Here is a 23793-nt window from a genome sequence, read left to right on the forward strand (position 1 = left end):
TTTGCGTCACTTCCGCAATGATGGCGGCTTTAGTGGGTCTGTTACCGTGCCGGAGCCTTGGGCCTGGTAGCAGGAAGAGCCTTTGTCCCCGCACCGGATCTGTCGGGTCCCTGTTGTGGCGGGGCTCCGTGAGATCCAATGGTTCGACGGCGGTGTACGACGTGGTGGTGTCAGGTGGTGGCATGGTCGGGACCGCCATGGCTGCTGCACTGGGTATGAGGCTCATCAGCTGGCAACAGAGCCCAACTTGGGAAGGCATTTTCGTAATGTTAAATCCCGCAAGTTTCCTATTTGTAGGCGTGGCGATGATAGATGTTGTTCACCTCGTTGGGTGACCAGGTGCTGTCTTTTACAGAGGTCTATTTGAAGAGCTGCCAAAGGGCTGTCCTCTATTTTGAAGGTGTCCTCTATTTGAAGGGCTGTCCAGTCCAGAAAAAGAACCATCAGACGGAAGAGCTGGGCCTTGAAGTTGCCCATCAACAGCACCTGCACAGCAGACTGGGCAGGGCACACAACTCACCTGGCCACAGTCTTCTGCACTATGATGTGATTCCTGCAATGAGCAGGGGGTTGGAGTCGATGGCCTTATTGGCCCCTTCCAACTCTACTATTCTATGATTCATTGTGATATACTGAAGTTCTAGTTAGTTATAGTAATTAATTGCTTCTCAATTTGGCGATTCATAAGTGGCCACTCTACATCTAGGAAATCAAGTGCGTTCTAGGTCTATATTGGTTATATCTCCATTATCATCTCATTAACTGCAAATATTGTAGTACATCCCTCTTCAACTTTGTACCCTCCAGATGTGTTGGACTACAACTCCCAGCATTTCCCAGTCAGTCTGGAAATTGGAGCCCTACACCTTCAGAAGGCACCATGTTGGAGAAGGATGCTATAGCATTTTAGTGAAAGAGCGTAATGATATGGACTGAAACTTCATGTTTGGCATGTTTCACCCAAGTTCAAGATGTGCCTGCTGGTGGCAACCTCTGAAAAGCCCATGAGGACAGCTCTCTCCAAAGTGCATTACTATAGAGATGTCTCAAGTTTATTGAAATATGAAAGACTGGCTGGGTCCAAATGTTGAAGGATGCATTAACTGCAACTCTTCCTACCTCTTGGATCCCCCCTTTTTGTAGGGGATTTATATATGGGTCTATGAAGATCAACTTGCCTTGTTGTTTTCTGATAATGACTTTTTAAAACGTTGTTTTAGTTGGAAGGAGGGAGGTATTAACTGTACAGGCAAGCTTTGTATGAGAAAGAGCGTAACATATATAGATTTAAAGAATCAATGGGAGGAGCCATGGCTCAGGGGTAGAGCACCTGCTTTGCATGCAGAAAGTCCCAGGTTCGATCCTTGGCATCACCAGGTAGGGCTGGAAAAACGCTGGAGAGCTGCTGCCAGTCAATGTTGACAAGACTAGGCAAGTTGAACCAATGATCTCACTCAGTATAAGGCAGCATCCTATGTAGTTTTAGCACCTTTCAGTTTTAGGGATTACAGAAGCCCTGTGCATGTGTTACGAAACTGAAAGTGCACAAGGGTCATGGGACTACATCCACTCCTCCCATGCACACCGTGACTTCATTGTGTTGAATGGAAAGGTCTGAAGAGGGACTGTAACTGTTTGTCTGAGTGTGGTTATAGTCCTCTGTGCAGTTGGGACCTATGATTGCCAGAGATCCCAATTGCATGGAGCACTGTAACTATTCAGCCGTTCCCAGTTATAATCTCTCTTCAGACCTTTCCTGTCAACCCAAGAAGGCCAGGGTGTGTGTGGAGGAGTGGCATGTACATCGCCATATCACCTCCATGTATTCAATTTTGTGACACCTGCATAGTCCTAGGAGTGCTAAGCAATTTTGTAGGCTCAGAGAATTGTTTAGACATTGAAGTATGTCTTTGTGGGCTCTTGCTTCAGGTTGTTAAAAATTCTTCTCTTATAATAATGATGATGATGATGTATCCTGCCTTTTTCCCAATACTGAGCCTCGAGGTTTCAGGTTTTGTTGTAAAAAAATAAAATAAACTTTTGACTGTTTTTTTAAGGGCATGATGTTCATCTCTCTGATAAGAAAGTTCTGCTACTTGAAGCTGGTTCAAAGAAAGTGTCTAACCAGTTGCCCAAGAATTACAGTAATAGGGTCAGTGCTATTACGCCTGGCTCAGCCACACTTCTTAATAGTAAGTACAGCACTCACCAACTATCTGGAAGCTCACTATGCGTGTACACAGGATGTGTCATATTTGATATTTGGGTATGAAATTACAGATATCAGCCTCCATAACCTTGCATCCTGTTAGAGAGATGGATTTTCCAGAAAAACTTCTGATGCCCTAGCGAGTGATCGAATTTAGCATGATTATTTTACTTGCATTTTGTAAACAACAATGCTAAAAATATAGTCTGTGTTAGCTTTTCGTCCCACTACACTCAAAGTATTTAACCTGAAATATTTGAGGGGGAAATTGAAACACAGTGTGATTTAAAAGTTATATTGTGTAAACATTTTTATTGGGTAACTTGTAAAAAAAAATTTTTTAATGTAAAGACAGTAGCATGTACTTCTCTTACATTGGGCTGGTTCACACAACATGATAGCCTATCGTGGGTTATTTTAACTCCTGATGAGCCATGGTGTGGGTGGTCGGCCATTTTGAATATGCAACCCCTGATCGGGGGTGGTGGTTGCCATTTCAACCAAACTCAGTTGTTGGGTTATGCAAGGGTTAAAGAACCTTTGCATAACCCTGATGTCTGGGTTCTCATGACATGACAACCTCCTCTTAATGGGTTGCATATTCAAATTGTACCTTAAATGTAAGGGGCGAAAAGGGTATGAAAACTGTTGACACATTAATAATTTTTTAGCAGATACCGATTTGGGAAAGACATGGAGAATAGTCCTCAGGCATTATAGAACTGGCCCAAATCCCCTAGAGAAGGAAATTGGAACTTTCACGTAAGGAAATTAAGTTTCAGTGTCACAAATGCTTGTCCATACAAGATTAGTCTTGTACATATGAGCTCTTTGTATGGAGGCCCTAGAATCATGACCAGCCTTCAGTGCTAGCATCCCAAAACATGGGCTACTGATGTTGTAGCCAGCTGCCTATTGGGGGCTGGTATATATCTAAATTATGCCACCGTTTCTGCTCCTAGTTGCTTAGTTCAGTGTGTGAATTGTATGTGTGTGTGTGTGGGGGGGGCATTTTCCTAGAAACTTGCCAATCTATTTTGAACTCATCGCATATATAATTAATCAGTGTACCATTTCTTCACTCAGCTTTCATGGGAGTATTTTTGTTTTAAATGTAATCTTAACTTTTTGTAAGCTGCCCTGTTTGAAGGGCAGAATATAAATCCCTTAAATAAAGAACATACGTTTGGGAGTATCAGGCTTAGAGCTCATGACACCCCTTTTGCAAGAAAAATGGAACATCTGACAAATATCATGGAGCTTATTTGTTCCTGACTACAAATCAGTCTCGCTGTGAAATGACAGGAGAAGTCTTCTCTTATAAATCATTCTAATGAGGGTTTCTACAGATAGCTAAGACTGTGGAAATTGGTTATTAATTTAAATGTTATATCCCACCTTTTGGTCCTCAAAATGAGACTCCCCACCCCACCCCAAGCACAGCTAGTAATTACAATAAGGCAGTGCAAAACTATAAAAAAATACATTGTGGTGGCCTGCAGCTTTAAACAGTAAAAAAATTCAGTCGCAAAGAAAAAAATTATAATAATTCAACAATTAACAGCAAAAATTATACATCCTGACGAGACAAAAAACAGATAATGCTCTAAACAAACTAATGTTGAAATAAAGTTTTTAGTTGTTGGTGAAAAGTAGGATGAAATGGGACCAACCAAAACCTGTGGCAGTAAGTTCCAAAGCCTGTAGGCTGCTCAGGAAATTTGGCACACACTACTTTGGGACTAGTTGGGCTTTGCCTTAGCATCAGACACAACCCAGAAGCTCTAAGGCAGTCTTCCCTAACCTGGTGCCCTCCAGATTTGTGGGACCATAACCTTCCTCGTTCCTAGCCAGCATGACTTTTGCTCCTGTTTGGGGATGATGGGAGTTGTGGTACAAAATGCCTAGATCCATGTGTTCCTCTTGTTTCTTAAAACCCTCCACCTCCTCACCAGGAATACACACAAAAAAATGGCAATTGGAGTTGGGTCAAACCACAAGCAAAATCAGTCCTCATTAGCAAGAGTTGCAGGATGGCAGATGGAAACTGAGAATTTAATTTGGTCCCAGAACCTGAGGGTCCGTCATTAAATGTTTGTGGAATGTCAGGATTATTTCTTTGATGTTTTGGGATCCTTTTCCTTTCTTTTCTAGGCGTTGGTGCTTGGGAACATATTTGCAGTACGAGAATCAGACCCTTTCGACGGATGCAGGTGCCTAATACTGCCAAAAATACAGTCTATGTCTGTGTATGGCTATGTAATTTTGGATGTCTTCAGTTCTCAAGATATTTTGCTTCTTAACAGCCCACAGTTTATTTCCTCTCTAGAGAGGTTTATAGGTGCTTGAGGTGCTTGACATAAGACGTACAAGTGAGTTGTACTTTCTCCTATGTTTCTAGGGTCTTGGGCAAAGGGGTAATATATATATTGTGGAGAGATGAGAAACCTGTACTCACATCAGGAACATTAATATTTCCCTGTTGGATCCCCTTTGTACAGGCCTCAGAAGTGTGGAAAGAGGATGAGTCATTTGTGTATCCTTTGTTGCTGCTTCTGTGTTACTAAATGCTTAATGATAACTAGATCTGTTGAATATCTGGAAATACAGGAAGTATGTTATACTCCTGCATATTGCTCAGTCTTCTGGCAAACTTATTTGGTGCTTTTAAGTATAATGCAGATGATATATGTGAAGTGCTTTGAGGATATTTGAAAAGCATTTCCGAAATGTTTTTCCTAAGTACTGCTCTGCTGGCCATTGGGGGTAGAAATTGCTCAGTTTTGTACTTCCTTGCTTTTCATAAGCAACTTTAGTATATGCCTTAATTCTACATTTACTAGACATTTTAGCTATTGAATTTGCAAGTGGAAGTCCTAATAAAGGTGACCATTTCTGTGTTTATGTCTGTATCTCCTGTGTTGGAGTTAATAGTGTTTTTCTTCTTTACAGGTCTGGGATGCTTGTTCTGAGGCCATGATAATTTTTGATAAAGAAAATTTGGACGACATGGGTTATATAGTGGAGAATGATGTTATCCTGTCTGCTCTCACCAAACAGTTGGATGCAGTTTCAGGTAGTGGCTACCTTTCCCAGTCTTGGATCACTTGAGGCACTCTCAGTGAATTGGTTCCATAGAGTCCTAGAGATCATGAGAAATGGGATAAATTTATGCCTACCAGATAACTTGGGGTTGTAACATTGGCCTTTTGGAAATGTAGTACTTCTCAGTATGGAACCACCTCCATGCCCCCCTCTTCCAGCTTTTCATACTTAGAAACTGGGAGATACTTAGCTGGCACGAGTAAGAATTCAATAAGTTAGTGAATTGTTTTGCCGGGGCTTTCTCTGGTTTTGGTTTTTTACTTCTTTGCTTCATCTCCGTCTATCGTTCGGTGACATTGATACATTGTGTCCCCATCAGACCGAGTGGAAGTTCTCTACAGGAGCAGAGCAGTTGGGTACACGTGGCCCCTTCATTATCAAACCTCTGACACAAGCTCTTGGGTCCAAATTGATTTAGCAGATGGACGCAGACTTCAGACCAAACTGCTGGTAACTAAGCCTTCATTTTCTGTTTGATCAGGCACCATCTCTTGCCAAGTCCTTTCCACTGGATTTGGTTCTAATGTCATGTGGTGCTATCTGCCAGCATGAAGAGGCTGAGAGGTGAGTTGAAACAGAGGTAAAAAAATGTTCAGAGTTGTTATATTTAGGTTAGAGTTATTGTCCTAAACATGAATACTAGGAAGTAATTAAATATGGCGACAATCTGGGTATAAGGAAAAGCCTTTTTAACAAATAAATAAGCCATATGTTCAAGTGCAGAGTGAACTTTTCTGGTTGCCATGGGTGATATACAACATTGAGTAAGCGGACTTCCACTTCTGCTGTGAAACCCGGAATCTCTTTTGGTGGGTCCCCCAAGCCTCCAAAGCAGATCTGGTGGCACGCAGGGGTTTCAAGTGGGAGGGTGAATCTGTTGCAGTGGCAGACGGACACTGTTGGATTTCACCCTATATCTAGTTAGCTGCTGATTATGGATAATGAAACCTGGAGGAATTGTGTTTTGTTAAATGTGTTAACGGGATTTCTTTCAATCTCTTATTATGTTCACAGATTGGTGCAGATGGGCAGAACTCTATGGTCCGGAAGGCAGCTGGTATTCAGAATATTCAGTATCAGTATGACCAGTCAGCTGTAGTTGCTACTCTTCACTTGTCTGAGGTCAGACCCTAGGAAATCAGTCATTTGGGCTGCAGCTTCTGAACATACAAAACTAATGATGGAAAATTAGCCATTTTAATCTTTCCTCTGGCTTTCATGTGTTGCAGGCAACAGATAACAACGTTGCATGGCAGAGATTCCTTCCTTCTGGACCAATTGCGCTGCTTCCGGTAAAGAACTCAGTAACCCTTGATGCATCCAGTTGTTATTCTGTGGCCTCGTTCAGAAGACACCTTTAACCATGGCTTTAACCATGGTGGTTAAGCCAGAAAGCCAGGCCGTGTTCAGAAGACACCTTAAACCACGGGTTTAACCACAGTGGATAAGGCTTTTTGCCTTATTCACCATGGTTAAAGCCGTGGTTTAAGGTGTCTTCTGAACAGGGCTGGCTTTCTGGCTTAACCACCATGGTTAAAGCCATGGTTTAAGGTGTCTTCTGAATGGAGCCTTTGTCTTCCCTCTCTCCTGTCCTTGTTTACTGCTACCTCAAGATCCAAACATTTGTTAGTATCTGTTTTACCCTCACTAATGTCTTTATCATCCTTTTGTTGCTTCTGGAGTCATGAACTCCTTATTTATGTTGGGGTGAGGGGTAAAGTCTCTGTAGAGATTAACATAATGGGTGTCTATTCTTTTTGCTTTCTGTTCCTGACTGTTGAGTCAGCTGTCTGACACTCTCAGCTCTTTGGTTTGGTCCACATCACATGAACATGCATCCCAGCTTCAGAGCATGGATGAGGAGAGTTTTGTGGATTCTATCAACTCTGCTTTTGTGAGTATTTTATCTCATTGTATGATGTACAATTTATGTGCTCTAAGAAGAAACATGTGAAACAATGATACTAAATTTTGCATACTTTTTGATGTTTACCATTTTCAACTGTTGTAAACCGCCCAGAGAGCTTCAGCTTTGGGGCAGTATATAAATGTAATAAATAAATAAATAAATATAAACAGAAAAATAATAATTTCTGAATAAGATAAAAAATATTGTTGTGTGGTAATTCCTATTGATAGGGAATATATTGTGGTCAGTTGGAGAAAGAATACATCTTTCCTCCTTTCTTTTTCAGTGAAGTTTAACTTGGGTTTCTTCTTTAATTTGTGTCCCAAAGTTTCTGTCCAACTATTTTATCATGCCAACTTATGCAGTCATATTTCTGGCTAAATGAAGTTGGAAGACAAATGCCAAACTTGTCCCCCACTTTATTTCTTAAGCTGCATCTTGGTCTTCAGCAACACAAACTACAGTCCTTCTACTTTATACCTGGTGTATATTTTGTTTTTCATACTTGAAATAATTCCATGTGTAGTCAGTGGTTGCCTTATATTACACCGGCAGTATTGGATTTGCTACAGCACAATTCCTTCCCCCACTGTTAGAAGCTGTAGGCCACATGGGAAGAGCCCACAGCAGCATCTCCCTTTTTTGCTGGGTTAAAATGACAGTGGAATATAATTCACATTTCAAACAGGAACTATACCTTGCCTTATTTTGGCACTGCATTTTTTGCATGAAACCTGTAAGTTGAACTTCAAAAACAGACGTCTTTCTGTTGTGGACCCCCACTGTAGGTTTCTTGTGAGGGTGTCTACTGTTGGCCCAGCACGTTGAGAGGTTTGAGAGCAGTTGACTAAAATAAGCTATTTTTAAAGAAGATAATAGTTTTGAGATAGGGACTGCCACCTTTTCCCTTCCATCTGTGACCTCTAATCAGCTGGAATTTGGGACAGACTGGATGTTCTAAAAGTATTTAGATTTTCAATATCAACTCTTCGTTTGTTTGTCTATCTGGGGCTATTGGGGTGTCATATAAATACATCTCAATCATTCATTATTCAGTGGAGCAATGCAAATCACTCGGACTTTATTGATACTGCGGGATCCATGTTCCGATCTGCTGTTTCTCTCCTGATGCCATCAGGGACTGCAAGCCGTCAGCTGCCCCCAAGTGTTGCAAAAGTGGATCCAAGGAGCCGAGCTGTGTTCCCTCTTGGATTGGGGCATGCTACAGAATACGTCCAACACCGTGTGGCCCTTATTGGGTAATTTCACATTGAAGAACTTTAGTGCTATGAGTAAACTTTGGAAAGATGGGTTGATTTGGTATTGAATGGGCTATCATGGTGCGTGATGGAAGCAAGCTGTTTCTAGTGTCACAGAAGTGAAGATTCTTGAGGGTACAAGACAAGTTTCTCTTAGTTGGGGAGGAGGGATTGGTAAATTGCACCTGGAGCAGGTATGAGCTTGGATCTAGAGATCCGCACAACAACAGTGGGCTGTTATTCTTTGTGACAGGTATAAACTGCCATTGTTCTCTCCTTTCAGGGATGCGGCTCACAGAATACATCCTTTAGCAGGTCAAGGTGTAAATATGGGCTTTGGTGATATTGCCTGCTTGACACACTATCTTAGTGCTGCAGCATTCAATGGGAAGGACCTAGGTAAGGACTTAAAACTATGAAGCATTTCATGGCAATATAAATGTCCTTTCCAAGGGCTCCTTTTTACCATCCAGCCTCTTGATATAGGATCTGTCTGAAGTATATGTCTCTAGCTTAAGTAATGAAACTGCCAATATTAGTAGTAGTTTTTTGCCCATAGGCAGACTGTGTAGGAGCACCTTTCTCTGGAAAGAAGAAATCTGTATCAGATTGACTGATTAATAAGGAAGCTAGAAAGTTTAACATGGCCATCTGTGACCTTATTTACACCATCAGAATTGTTTTGAAAGATGACTAATTTGGGATGTGTTAGAAGGAACCCAGGGTTTTCTAACCACATACTCTTGCCTGCTATCCGGGTCACACTCAAGTTACCATTTGCCTGTCAGATGATGGTGGCCACATAATCTACACTATGGGATGTATATATTCAAGGAGTGTCAGCAGTGCTGCCTCCCACTTGTTTACTGGTTATTTCATAGATCAACGTTACCGAGTCCAACGTATAACAAAATGATCCCCCTAATGAGGCCCGCCTGGCGCCAGTTATCTTTTCAGTGCCAGGTTAAGACCTTTCTCTCCTCCCGGGCGTTTGGACGCATATAAAGTTAATCAGATCCTGAATTGGTCTTATTGTTAATGGTTTGAAATTGTTTTAGATATATGTTGTCTGTGTATGTGTTGTCTGTTTAGATGTTAGTCTGTAAATAGTTTTATACTTTGCATAATGTATTTTTAATGGTTTTAATTTTTTGTTAACTACTCAGAGAACTTTGGCTGCTGGGCAGCAAAGAAATGTAGTAAATGAAATGAAATGGTGAAATGAAAATGGGAATTTGGGGGCAAAATCTTACGTCTAGAGTGAAAATCTTAAGGTACCTTGTCAGCCCTGCTAAATGTACCAGACTGGATAATTTTCAAGGCTAGATCCAGCATACAGGCCTTACTTTTGATACCCTTGGGGTAACCCAACCACCAAATGGTTACTTCTGAAATAATCGTTGTTCTAGGCTCTTTAAAGCATCTACTGCAGTATGAAGGAGAACGACAGAGACACAACCTCTCTCTCATGGTTGCAATTGACTTGCTGAAGAGACTGTACTCTACAAGTATAGCTCCTTTTGTGCTGCTAAGGACATGGGGATTGCAAGCAACTAATGCTGTACCTCCGGTTAAAGTAAGTTCTCTCTCTCTCTTAAAAAGGTGTCTTTGATATAAGGAGCTAAGGAACTTTCTTAATCCAGAATAACCTTATGGTAATAAGACATGATTGCTACTAGATAATAGCTTCTCTAAACTTATATCCTGTTCATGTCTGTGGTATTGTTGTCTATTGCAGGGTTGCTTAGATTTAACTAACCAGCATTTAGACCGTGACTAGGGCATGACACTTATGGCTTATATATTTATTATTTATATCCCACCTTTCTCTGTTTGGTAGAGTGGGTAACAGTTCAGATAAAATTCTTAAATGAAACCATTTGCTTTCACTTTGACTCAGGTGGGAGGAATGGTTCTTTTGAAGGTGTGCAGGACCTCAGGCTCGGAGGTGGGGGGGGCAAATCAAGCCCTCTACAGCTCCCAAACTAGCCCTCTGGGGTTCTTCAGAAAGCCATGGCTCCTCCCCCACCCCCCAACCAGCTGTTGTTCAGTTTCTAGGCTTTTGTGCAATTTTTCCCCATTCTAAAAGGTTGAAATGCCACTCCTAAGGCTTAGTGACTGGCAGTAAGGTCTTTAAGATAAAATATGCTGGTATCTTGGCCCTGCCCCTTTTACCTTTAGCCCTGTCCACCCTGGGATGTGGCCTCTGAGAGCTTCATCAAAATGGAATTTGGTCCTCGGGATGAAAGTGGTTCTGCACCGTTGCTTTAAAGGAACCATGCAGTTGCCCTGCTCTGACCCTTAAACTCAACAAAGCAGCAATGTTTGTAGCGATACACGTGCATTGGAATGTGTCCAAAATGGCATTGATCTCTGGAAAGTCTTTAGTGCAGAGTTCCTAGAATAGGGATAGCCAACTAGCAACCTCTAGCCTGCATAATTCATTAATTACTGCCCCCTCTACTCTTTCATATGCCAGGTTGGACTTGCAAAGAATAATTTATCTGCTAGGTGATTTCACATCCCCCCTCCCAATCAGGAAAGAAGATTGCCATGCTTTTTGTTGGCATGGGCTCCTACCAGCTGAGAAAAGCCATCTCATCTGTTGCATTTGGCACAGTCAGCCTTGTTCCCCAAATGACTTTGGGTGGGAAGCAATACTAGCCTGTCCAGAAAGCAGCATAGACTCCACCAGTCTTTTGAGTTGGGAAATGCAGCCACCATGGCAGTCTTCCCTTCCTGGTAGAAGATGTATCAGCTGGCTAAGTAAGAAGCATTGTTATACATTGCCTGTGGAATAGCTCCCCAAGGGCTTTTGGGAAGGACCATGGCTCAGTAGTAGAACACCTACTTAGCATACAGAAGATCCTAGGTTCAATCCCAGGCATCCTCAGGTAGGGCTGGAAAAATTCCTGTCAAAAGCCCTGGAGAGCCATTGCTAGTCAGTGTTGAGAATACCAGGCTGGATGGGCCCATGGTCTGACTCAGTATAAAGCAGCTTCCTACATGCCTAACTTGTCATTTCCAAGTCAGAAGTGTGTCTGCTGGCTAAGGAAGTTCTTTGCTTGGAAGACTGGCGTCTCCCTGTCTAAGTTGTAAATGGACGGGTAGCACTTCAGTTTGAAGTTGTAGTTTCCTTAGCCAAGCTGCTCATAGGCTGATTAAATTGGCCAGTTGCTAGTCTAGATAACCACTCCAGTGTCATGAAGTTTGATAAGCAAGGATTATTTTTTTACCAAATCTTGTACTTTGGGTTAAAAGTATTAAACTTACCATGCACATGCAGCGATAATGCCTAAACACTTCCTGATATGGAGCCCCACTCTCATCTGTTCCTATTTTTAAATAAACAATTTTAAATTTTTATACTTTTTCCATATAAAAAATATTCTCTGCAGCAAGAGAATGTTCCCAGTGATGATTGTAAGGTCCCAGTGGAATTAGGTAACAAACTTAGATTGAATGCACATAGACAAAATCACCAAGGAGTGTGTATGTTCACAATGTAATATGAAATCCTAGAACATGTCTGAAATAAAATACAGGTAAGTGGTTCAGTAGAAAATATTGTTGAACAATGCAATCTTTTTACAAATGTATTTTAATCAGGTTATATCCATTAGTGACCTAATAGCAACACTAAACACTAATAACACCCAAATAAACTCACAAACCTCTTGGTTATGTGTGCAAATTAATAGTGGTTTGGATTCTGATTTTAAGTGTGTGTAATTGTGCTGGCAGAAGCGGACTTCCTTCCTTTTCACGACTGCCCCTCCACCCCCCTAAAAATGCTATATACAGAAGGTTGGGGTGAGCTATGGTGCTGGTGGGGAGGGGAGATTCCTGAAAATCAGGTTGGAGGCACTTCCCACAGAAAGCAGATCCTGGGTCCACCCCACTCTATGGGACAAATTGATTTGTGGGACATAAATATAACCATGGTCATGCAACTGTTTTATAGACAAGGTTCAGCTGGAAATCTGGATGTTTCGGTTTATAGCATAAGTTCATATTGTAAAGTATATAATGTCTCTGCTGTAAAAAATATTTCTGAAAACAGTTTCCTTCAGTGGCAACATTTAAGAGTGGTTACTGTAGCACTTGCATAGGCCTTTGCAGACCTTCTTAATTTAAAGTAGTGGTTGCTAGCATGTTTCCTGAGCTTGGCCACCATTTCCCATACATGTCCTTCCTGATTCCGTACTGTTTGAGAGACATCTGTGTGGGTGGAATATTCTGTAGGGGTTGTAAAATAGATACTGCTTTGTCCCATTAAGTTTGCACAATACATAGTCTTTCATAAAGAAGTACTTCAGGTGTTTCAAATGGCACAATGCTATGTCAGGAATATGAGTCTTCTGTCAGTGTCAGCCGAGTCTTCTGGAAATAAGTTCTAGGTATCCCAACCTAGCTTCTTGCCTTTCTCAGCAGATTACACCCAGTGGGCTCAGGCCTACTTTATGTTCAAACGAAAAGCTGGGGCCATTTCTTTGGAGGTTTGCAGTGGCTCATAGCTCACTATATTGTGCACACCTCCACTTCCATGTCCATTTCTACGTACGTTGGGTATTTGCATGGGGGCACCATCTTGACAGTGCCTTGTGCCCCAATTAGCTGTGATGCTGAGGTGTCTTGTAGAGGCCTCCTCTCCTGGAGGTTTGGATATATGACTTGGGGTGGGAAAAGCGGTTTTTTGAATGCACACCCACAGTTCCAGATTCATTTTTGAGTATATTCAGTAATATTGGTATGGTCCTCCATGTGTGACAGTGTCTTGTGCCCAAACAAAGCCTTGTGATTAATGTAATGGTATGCCAGCTCATAAGATGTTTGGGTGAATGACTTTGGGTGGCCCCAAACTTATTGTGGGTGTATATCTCTCTCTCTCTATATATATAGGGTATGAGTGGCATGGGGCTGCAACAGTTGATTGTTTCTTGAGCCCCAACAAAGCATCAGACTAGATACAATGCTGTGGCATCTTGAAGGCAATAATATAGACTATTACTGACATGGTGCTAGTACCCTTGACAGTATCTGGCACCCAAAGAAAGCATTGGGCTGGAATTGATGGTATGCTAGCTCATAGAGGACACTCTCCTAAGGTTTAGGTGACTGTAAAAAGCACTTTTGGTCTTGTATTAGTGCTTGGTGATGTAACCGATGATGCCTTACATCGGTTACATCACTTTGCTGTATGGCAGAGCTGGCCTTGGGTAAGACTTACATAAACTGATTACACATAAATGCACGTGGTTGCTGGAGTGCAGACCTTGCAAAAAACCACATTCTGGGCAGTTTTGCACGATCACATAGGGAAAATAAGCCATAGTGGCTTATTTTCTGTCCCTGTGCATGGCAGTTGTGAGCTATCCAATTACCCTCGCTAGGCACAGGTTGTTGTGATGTCTGAACCCCATGAGAGTGGGTGGCTGGGGTGGTTTATAAACTACCCTGAAACCTTAGAGCAATCCATGGCCATCACAACAAGCTATGTCCAGTGAGGTTAATTATGCTAAGGGCAGCTTCTGAACAGCATGCACAGGGACAGAAAATAAGCCACTGTGATTGTGTGAACTTGGACTCTGTGTTACTGACAGAACATCACATATTTTGGTTTCCTGCCCCCTTGTGGGGCATTGCTTACTAGGATCCATTAATAATTATTAGTATCAGGGTATGTATAAACATGCCGGGTTTCATACTTGTAAATCAAAGTGCTTTACCACTAATGGAGGCTTTACCACTAGTGGAGAAAACTAGTCTTTTAGTAAATGAGTAGGTTACCATTCTCTCCTGGACTAGGCAGAAGTTCTGAACTAATTCCTTGCTTTTGAAGCACTGACGGTGCAATCCTAAACTCCTTGGAGAGTGGATGTTGGATGCAACATTGCTCTCTCGTGGCCCAGGGAAAGCTTCACTGCTATGGCTGCTCTGTTTCCAATAGGGCCAAAAATGGGTAAGTCAAGGATCTACATGTGCCCAATATAGGCTGACAACTATGCCAGCTGGGATACGTAATTCCCCCCAACACTCATTGCTGTCAATGGGAGAAAAATAATTTAAAATCCTGGAAAATGTCCAGCTCTCTCTCTCCCTCCCCCCCTGGGCAAAACAAGTGTGGCACTTCATCTATCATGGCTTCCCCATCTCCTGTCCCCACAGGATTGTTCTGCCTAGCTGCAAACTTTTGTATCTGAGAGGAATTCCCATTGAACTCTCTGGGGCTGACATCTGAGTAGAAGAGTACAGGGTCCCACTGTTATTTTCTCTATCATCTACTTAATAAGTGGAAAACAAGTGAAAGCTTGTTTGTGCGTGTCATATTTAGTGGTCAGGAAGGACAGCTAACTAATATCTCAGTAGAGGGCCTTGTTGTTTAGAGCCTACATTCCCTGTCAAGGCAAGGAGATGGTAATCAATGGAGGAAGAGGAGATTGCGCTTCAGCAGGAACTGAAATAATGTATTTTTTTCTCCCATCCTTTAGGAGCGGATCATGGCATTTGCCAGTAAGTGACATCCTCGTGAATCAAGAGTTACTGTTCACCGGTGGTTGCTGTAGACTCACTCATTATAAAGATGGTATTACATTTGACAAGCCATTTAAAATAGAAACTGATGTAATGCTTTTATGTCTACTTATTCTGGCTGAAGTTCTTTCTTCTCCTAGAATGCCAAAAATTATCCAGTCGTGCCTCGTATTGGACTTCTGGGACTCTAAAAGTTTGCCTAGCTAAAGAGTATTACTGGAATGAATTTACCTGTGGCCACAGTAAAGCTTATGGATCATCAGGCATTTTCTACTGCTTTAGACAGGATAAATTCTGAGCAGCAAACTTAGATACAACCTGGTTCTTTCCAGCTCATCATCACTTTCAGTATTGCCCTCAAAGGCAAGAGGGACGTTGTTTGCCCACTCCGTTTTGAGGTTATGTTAATTCTCTTCTAATGACAGTAGCAAGAGTGAGGATCCATTACAGACTCAAAAACATTTTGTTAAAATATTATTTTAATTACTAAAAATAGACATTCAGAGGTGCCATTTTATTCATGTACCAAGCAGCTGAGCCTGACAAGTACCTGCTTAACTGCATTTCAGCACCAAGTAACATGAACACAACCAATGAGCAAGTGTATTTATGTTATCCTAACTAATTTCAGAACAAAGTGTGAACATGTTCCTGAAAAGGTATTCTAAGTTTTATCAATACACAGTGCTAGATATGTGGACATTTATTTAACAGGGGGTGGGGGTGGGCTCAGTCTTCATACAGTTTAGCTTAATTGTACGAACAGATTTAAGCTTAAACCAAAAAAAATGTCCTTTCAACCTGCTGCACCAGCATGAACTATACTTTTGATCAGTCTTCCCCAACCTGGTGCCCTCTGATTTGGACTACAAATCCCAGCATTTCTGATCATTGGCCATGATTGCTGGGGCTGATGGAAGTTACCAAAACATCTGAAAGGCCTAAGTTCGGGGAAGGCTGCTTTAGACTATGTAAGCACCTAACATCTGCCTTCATGACTGATTTATTTTACAAAAATATTTAATTTAGTGCTCAGTTAAAAGTGTTCGCTTCATTAACTCCTCGTCCTTCTCCAATTATATAAATAGACCCTTTCCAGAAGATCATTCTGTGCAGATAATTAAACTTGTGAATAAATATTTAAAAGGAAGTAAGTTAATGTCAGACGACCACTAGGATCATCAGAAGAAAAGACTAAATGTCAGTCTTGCATTCTTTATACTGACAAACTCCACTGGTGTCAAATTTTTTGAGTAAGAATTATAGAAGGGGGCTCTGAATTAGCAGCAGATGTTATTCATCTATAAACACATTGTACCTAAAGTAATAAAAGGCCCTGAATTTGCCAAACATAGATTAACTTTGGTACAGGAAGAGCAATGCTCAGAAATTTAAACTTAAGCCTGAGTTTACAAATGAGGTTGCAGTGGATGAGTTTATGCTGAGCTTCTGGTTTGGGGGGAAAAATCTTACTTCTATTTTGCCATTCTCTTTACCAACAAGAGGCTAGAAAGAAAAAACGAGAGTAATTGAGCTGTCTTGCATATTCAGAGGTACAAAGATGAGTCAATAATTATAATACCAACATCTAAAAAGAGAAAGGACTAGTATAGAATAATTCCTTCCAAACTAAGACTTCCACCATAATTAAGTTTCTAAGCACATAGTGAAACAGGTAGAGTAATGTCTTATTTAGGGCAAAATACATATGCAGTAAACAAGGCTGCCAGCCAATGCACACTTACTTGGGAGTAAGCCCCACTGAACTCAGAGAATTTACTTCAAAGTAAACATGTACAGAATTGCACTGTATTATGTAGACACTACCAATATACCTTTTAGTGTCAGTAAGAGCACTTGGACAAAATGTTGACAAATATATGCAGCTGTAGTCAGCATGTCTTAACAGTTTTGCTCAAGAGCTCTTGAAAAGAAGTTAATACCACTTGTGCAGCTTGAGTAGATGTTGTGATCAAATAGAATACTAGAGGTGTTGCACCAAGTAATGAGCCACCTTGAGCATCTATAGCCCCACACTTGAGTCTGGTTAAGTGCACCACTTTCCAAGCAAGTATAAGCTTTTGGGGAAGGTGGTAGTAGAAACAAGTCAGAGGTTTTTCATTTTCAACTGGAAGTATTTACAAAGGCCATCTGGACGCCTTGCATTAAGAGGTTCTATAAGACTGGACTGAAGAACAATTTTTTTGTAGCTGTTAATCCTCTGCAAACTTTTTGGCCTTCTAAAGTAGACAGGAAATGCCTATAGACAAGGGTTTGCTCTCTCTTAGCTTTAGAAAAGTAAAGAGATGACACATTAAACAATTCCTCATAGTGTTTCTAAAGTCTTCCCTCCACTGCTGCTTCCAGTGGGGTTTTACAAATCAGCCCTTATACTGACTCGTTCTCCTATAGCTCAAGCCGTAGCATCCTTGTCTCTGTTTAAGAACCAGCTAATCCTAAAAACTTGACTACTTGAGTCTCAAAACAGCCTATGAGAAAGCACACTCCAGTTTTGTTGTTTAAAAACAATGCATTAGACTAAGCTACTATTTTCAGTTTGAATCATCAGAGTTTCAGGCACAAGAAAGCCTGGAAAAAGGTGTGGAGCAAGACCAATATTAGGATGTATTGATGTATCAATACATCAATATGTATCAATGTATCAACCAAAAAAGTGCTTAACCCCCTCATGCATGATTTGTTTCAAGGCCATTTGGCATCAGTTAGGCAATTATGTCATGTCACTTATTAGCCTAGAGAGACCCATCTCATTGCAGTTCAGATCTGCTCACTTTTCAAGGTAACAGATTCCTCTACTTTGGTCTTGTGTTTGTCTAAGCACTCGTCAACACTGCCTTTTCTTGTTTCAAGAAAAGCAAATATCCTACAAGTGATGCTTTCTCAGTGGGAAAGTCCTAAGGACTGCAGAAGGTGAAAGGTAGCACCCAGAGCCCAGCTTGTTTCTACGTTGTTCACCTTCTTTGCGAGCTGTAAAAAAGGAAAGGAAAAAAATCAGTTCTCTTTGCTATGATAAGTGTCTCACTTTAGGTTGAGGACATTTTTCAGTGTAAAAACCAGATGACTATGACAGGCACATTTGCAATCATATTTCCAAAGCAGAAGCTACAGTAATCCCCCCTTCTTTTGGGTGAAGTTATCCCAGCAAGGGACAAGTAAAAAATTGTTACAAGTCAGCGCTCAAATAAAACAGCCTGCATCTTGGACACATCATAAGCATATTTTTTGCTGCATGCAAGCTAATTCAAACTGGGAGAATGTTAATTACTGATACTACTGGTTAATGACGAATAATGGTGACTGCCTACTATTGAGATTTTAGTAAAAGGAAAAAAATGTCTTAAATCCTAAATGTGTTGATTTAAAATGTATTTGACTTGAAGAAAAACAAAAACTAGATGTACTAAGCCTGTTTGCTTACCTTAGCTAGGTCAGCAGCAATATTTTGTATGTTGCTAAAATAAGTAAAAGGTAGGCCCTGCACAAATGCAATCTGCCGAATTTCATCATAACATGTGGGATGAAGTACAAGTACCAGCAACTGGCCAATAAAATGAGAGCACTCTCTTCAACAAAGGCTACTTTCAGCCATTTTTACTTGCCTGTAAAATTGTGCGGTCTCCAAATCCAAATCCTTCTTTTAATAAGGCTGTAATATAACTGAGATCCATACACAGAAAGGGGCTAGCCGAGCTATAGCTATCCAGATTGTCACACACTACAAAGAACAGTTGAGAATATTATTCATTAATATTAGAATAGCTGCCTGAAAAATGCACCTAAGCAGTCTTACCACAGAAACCCCTTAGCTGTAATGCTACTAACTGCAGCTGATAGCTCTAGAATGAACTGTGGGGGTCATGTACATGATTCCCCCAACTTTCAGGAATTGGGTATGAAGTGCTGGTTAGAGGCATCCTAATGTCAGTGAAAATGTAATAATGAACAGGATTGGGTAAGGGAGCCATGATCTACTGCCCATTCCCAAACCCTTAGGCATGTTTAATGATTGGCTATTATATGGGCCAACCTGGGTAGAATATTTTCCACCTCAGAGAGGAGGGCCAGATCCAAGAACCTGGTTTCAAAGCAATTCCTATTGACATACATGTAACCACATTTTCTTGGAATATAGTCCATGCAACTGGTTGAAATGTGATCCTGGGGTGGAGCCTGGATTCTTGTTCTCACAATGCTCATAAATTGGTTGACAACCCATTATAAAATCTTTCATCACAGCATAATTATTCAAGGAGCTCCTTTATTTAGTAAGACCATTAAGTCTATCTTAACCCTGAAGAATAATTATGCTCTGATATTTCAAGTTCAGTCTCACTATAGAAAACATGTCAGTAAGTGACTAAAATCTGAAGATACAGATTGGAACATTAATCTGAAAACACAATTAAGGGACCTGAGTATGAACCCACATAGGGCACTGTTTCAAATTAGTGGTGAATTAACTGGAAGGACCCTACATCAAATCTCCAAACACATTTTACCTTCTTTGGCTTTTCTTTTGAAGTCCCTCACTTCTAAAACGCCGCCTTTTTCATAATCTGAAATGTCAAAAGATATAGGTCATCTTGTGACTGAGAAAAGATATTGTAAAAGACCAATAAAGCAGAGCTCTGAGGCAAGAGAAGTCAACAATGCAAGTTACATGGGACTGCCAAATCAAGATACGAAGAAGCAACACTAAAAAGAAAAGGAAGATTTGAAGTACAATTGCAAACTGAAGTGTTGACAAGAGTCAAATACGTTCCTTAGAGCTTCCCTATAAGGGAAGAAGTGCTGCATGTCTGCTAAAGTGCTCCAGTGCATTGCAGAGGATTGTGGAGCATGTTACAGTGCATAGATTCATGACATGGAGTGCTCTCACTTGACTTTTCCCATAGGTCAAGGGAAAATGGGAGGTAAACAGTAGATTTCACCCAACACTTCCATTGCATTGCTCAGCCACAGGGAAGTTTGGTAATGGTAATTGAGCTATTTGGGGGGAAAGGTCTTGCAGGAACTGCATTCCATTTCTGAGCAGGGTTCTTACAAATTTTCATCTCTTTCATAATGAAGCAGGACATGCCTCTACCGGTCTACTACAAAGTAAGTAGGAATAATGCCCTCGGCAACACTTTCAAAATAGTATTCCAAATATCAAGCCTATACATGTCAACTCAGATGTAAGCACAGGCATCATGTTCACTCAGAAATAAACAAGAGAATCTTCAGAAAAAAGCAGGACTGAATCATTCAGCAGCTTCCTCCCTGGGCCCTGCCCAGGGAGGAAATCTCTTATCTGCTGTCAGCAGCAGCTGATCAGAGACAAGAGCTCTTACGTGTGGGCCAGAGGGGGAGGCAGCAGCTAAGTGATTCAGTCTTGCTGCTCTTGCTTATTCTGAGAATATATGCACAGGCTTGGTGTTTGGGGTGCTATTTGAAAGTGCTGCTGAGTGATTCTTCCCTGCTCACTTCCGCATAGTCCTGCTTCCTACCCTAAATGGACATCAATGGGATTTTTCAGCTCTGCCCACTATTGACTTTGGCTCCACTAACTGCTAGAATGCAGCTCCTGGGAACGTCTCCAAAACAGAATCTAGCCCTCAGGCTAAAAAAGGTTAGAGCTCCATCACACCAGCAGCTTAATGCACTCTCACCATGTCTGGTATTGCAGCATGGGACTCACATGACGTCCCTGTCCTGCACCCATCTCGCCTCTTTTCCTCCATTTTGCATACTATTTTGGTGCAGTCTGGATTATTTTCCCCAAGCAGATTTAATGCGGCCTTATGTGTCCACATATTTTCCTTTGTTGGGGGCGTGTGCTTTGAATGGAGTCTTGCTGAGGAAAGGGGAGGGCGGGGCGGTTTTCCTCCTCCAGCACACCGTGTCAAACAAATGGACTTGTGCTTAGTTGGTTAAATGGACATTTTACTGCTTCCACCCCACCCTTATTGCCCGCAGAAATGAAGCCCAGCTGATGAAACGTTAAATCAGTAAATCACTAGACAACAAAGCCAGAGCAAGGAGGGAGGCTTTTTTTAAAGTCCAAAACACCAAACTGGAAAGAAGTGTTCTGTAACCTTATGCTTCTGAGGTCTTACTTCTGTTTACTCAGAAGTAAATCTCTGTTCAATGGGGTTTACTCAAAGGTAAGCCTGCATTGGATTTTAGTATGACTTGGATGTAAATGCAGTTGAAATCAATGGGATTTACTCTTGAGTAAGGGAATCAAGTCAGGGCAATAAACGAGCTCCATTGAACACACACACCTCCGATTCTGCCTTAATCCACCCCTGCACAGAATCGGAGAGGAGTGTGTGTGTTAATGGGAAGGAATGACTTGGGGGGAATTAAAAATTCCTTAAAAAATCAAGGGATGAACCAATCTGATTCAAACTTGGCATACCTAAAATCCTACTTAAGAGCTCTCATGGTCCCAAGTTTCTTTATCTTTCAAAATGAGGGAGCTGTAAGCATTTTGGTTAATTCCCCTAGGAGCTCCAATGAGCGAGGGGGGAAGGCTGCCACTTGATCACAATGTCCATCAACGACAAGAACCAATGAACTACAGGGGGAAGGAGAAGGAGTGGGGCAGGTGCAGGAGAGCAAACAAGTGAAAAGAGAGTTCACCAGTATAGTGACGATCATGAAAGGGTGGAACGCTTGCCACGCTTATGGAACAGGTAAAATACATGGAGGCAAACCAGGAGGGGAAATAGGTGTGATGGAGCTCTTTGCTGACCTTGAGGAGAATTTTAAAGGCTTTTTATTCCAGACTGAATTTGGTTAATATTAGTGTACCGTGCTTTTATCTGAGTTTATGTACTGCTGCTCATTTGGTATTTTAATTATTCATGTATTGAATGCCATTTAATGATTTGATTATTTACTTTGTATTTTATAATATGATGCAGTTTGCTTTGTGAGAGTTTTATCCTGAAATGCCAGCTAGAAATAAATATATCAGCCCCAAAGGTCATACAGCTCAAGCAAATATTTGCTATTCACCTATCAAGTCAGTTTCAACAGCCCGATCATAATAATAGGAAAAGGCATAGAAGGAGCTTCTCCGAATCTCATCTGGTTGATGCAGTTTTCCTTGAACCACCTTCAACACTTCCGAATAACAAGGTTCAAATCCTGTTTCCCCTGCCAGGGTGAGCATACAAATATAAATATGACATGAGCCATGAGTCCCAATGTAGATAAAGTAAAATCCATAATAATGACATTTAGAAGAAAAACATGAAAGAGAAAGCATAACAATGGAGATTTAAATGGCCTTAGCCAAGATGGCCATCTCTTCCCTTTACACTAACACTGCCACAGCCTGGGGGCAAAGACCAATCTCTATCCTTACTCTTCCTGTATAAATATACATTTTAAACCCTACATGGGGAAAACCAGGGTCATAGGAAGGCACTTTTCCACAAAAGGTCAAGGAGTACACTCTACAATTAAATAGCATAGATGCCAGAAAAGTATGCAAACTAGCCCTATCTTCGTGTTCTGCACTGGCCTTTTCATGGAGAAGTGACCCATAATAGCCAGAGCGGAAAGGGAATACAATCTTTCCAGTCAAATTTTAAATGAAAATTTCTGGAGAAAGGAAAAGCCACTCATGAACCATGAAGGGGACAATGCAAAACCCGAGCTTCTTCACTCTTAACTGCTCCTGCACAATAACTGCTATTTTACCTGGATCCATGCCACCTCTTTTCTGCACTGAAGCCCATTGCATTTTGACTGCTGTCTTAACAAATCTTGCTTGAATAAAAATACATGTTCCTTTAATTCATGATTGCTCTAAGGATCAAGTGAAATGCCTAAATTGCCATATTACTTCAGTGGGACAGTACTCTACAATGAGCAAAAGTAATGATTTTTTAAGCTGAAGATCTATTTCCTGACTACTACTTCAGGCTGGGTCTATACTTTTTCAAGCAAGGGCCCAGCATGAAGCCCTTTGGGACAGTAACCTGAGAAGACATTCGTTAAAAATACAAGCAAAGATAAAGAGAAGATAGTTGGAAAAAACACCTGTCATTTAACCAGGCTTGGGAAACAATATCTAAGTTACCTTCTTTGTTGCCACCATACTGGTATCTTACTCCCCCGAAGTGCCACTCTGCTTCCAGCTGCTTTGGCAAACAGGAGCTTCGGAACGTCTGTCCATCCACTGTTGAAGAGAATATAGATTTGGGGGGGGGGGGGGAGTCATGAAAGTTTATGTTTTCTAGTCCCCTTGTGATTGCAGGAAAAGGGAGCTGGGAAAAGTTTGAGTTCCTCATTCTATTTTCAGGGGGAAATTAAGATACTGCTTATTTAGCCAAATGAGATGTTCAGTCCACTAGAGTCTATATAGGTTAGGAGTCCTGGCCTTGAGAAAAAAGTGACTAGGGGGTGGGGGGTATGATAGAGACATATCAAATTAAGCACGGTGTGGAGAAATCGGGTAATAGTAATGATGTTGAGTGGTGGGAGATTCAGGACAGATAAAAGGAAGTACTTCACACTGTACAATTAAACTATGGAATTCGCTATTACAATATGTTAACAAATATCATAGAATAGTAGAGTTGGATGGGGCCCATAAGGCCATCGAGTCCATCCCCCTGCTCTATACAGCAATCCACCCTAAACACATGTATGAGTATATACACATTCTGAGATACATGTATCTAAGGTATCTTTGAATGTTGGTCATAGTGCATCTTGGCAGATTTGTCCTAATGATGTGCACATGTCTATTCGAAAAA

At 41.2% G+C, this 23793-nt stretch overlaps 2 protein-coding genes across 5 annotated transcripts in view; one reads left to right on the plus strand and one right to left on the minus strand.

The window, feature by feature from the left end:
• Window positions 1-18441, plus strand: COQ6 (coenzyme Q6, monooxygenase). Of its 2 annotated transcripts, none has more exons than XM_063117856.1 (12): window positions 1-213; window positions 2058-2192; window positions 4364-4422; window positions 5162-5285; window positions 5634-5764; window positions 6329-6436; window positions 6544-6606; window positions 7101-7208; window positions 8280-8482; window positions 8766-8881; window positions 9892-10058; window positions 14974-18441. In XM_063117856.1, the coding sequence occupies exons 1-12, from the start codon at window positions 18-20 to the stop codon at window positions 15001-15003; spliced, it is 1440 nt and encodes a 479-aa protein (XP_062973926.1). In that variant the 5' UTR covers window positions 1-17; the 3' UTR covers window positions 15004-18441. The 2 variants fall into 2 exon arrangements, with proteins under 2 accessions (XP_062973926.1, XP_062973927.1); XM_063117857.1 differs by having other exon boundaries at window positions 5270-5285.
• Window positions 17918-23793, minus strand: part of ENTPD5 (ectonucleoside triphosphate diphosphohydrolase 5 (inactive)) — a 23633-nt gene continuing 17757 nt past the window's right edge. For all 3 annotated transcript variants that reach the window (XM_063117861.1, XM_063117858.1, XM_063117859.1), the window contains exons 10-14: window positions 23115-23213; window positions 22043-22183; window positions 19537-19593; window positions 18637-18752; window positions 17918-18004 (exon numbers count right to left, since the gene is read on the minus strand). In XM_063117861.1, the coding sequence (XP_062973931.1) occupies window positions 17918-18004; window positions 18637-18752; window positions 19537-19593; window positions 22043-22183; window positions 23115-23213 (500 nt within the window). The remainder of the gene's footprint in view (window positions 18005-18636; window positions 18753-19536; window positions 19594-22042; window positions 22184-23114; window positions 23214-23793) is intronic.

The sequence above is a fragment of the Elgaria multicarinata genome, chromosome 2, assembly GCF_023053635.1.
Source record: "Elgaria multicarinata webbii isolate HBS135686 ecotype San Diego chromosome 2, rElgMul1.1.pri, whole genome shotgun sequence".
NCBI lineage: Eukaryota > Metazoa > Chordata > Lepidosauria > Squamata > Anguidae > Elgaria > Elgaria multicarinata.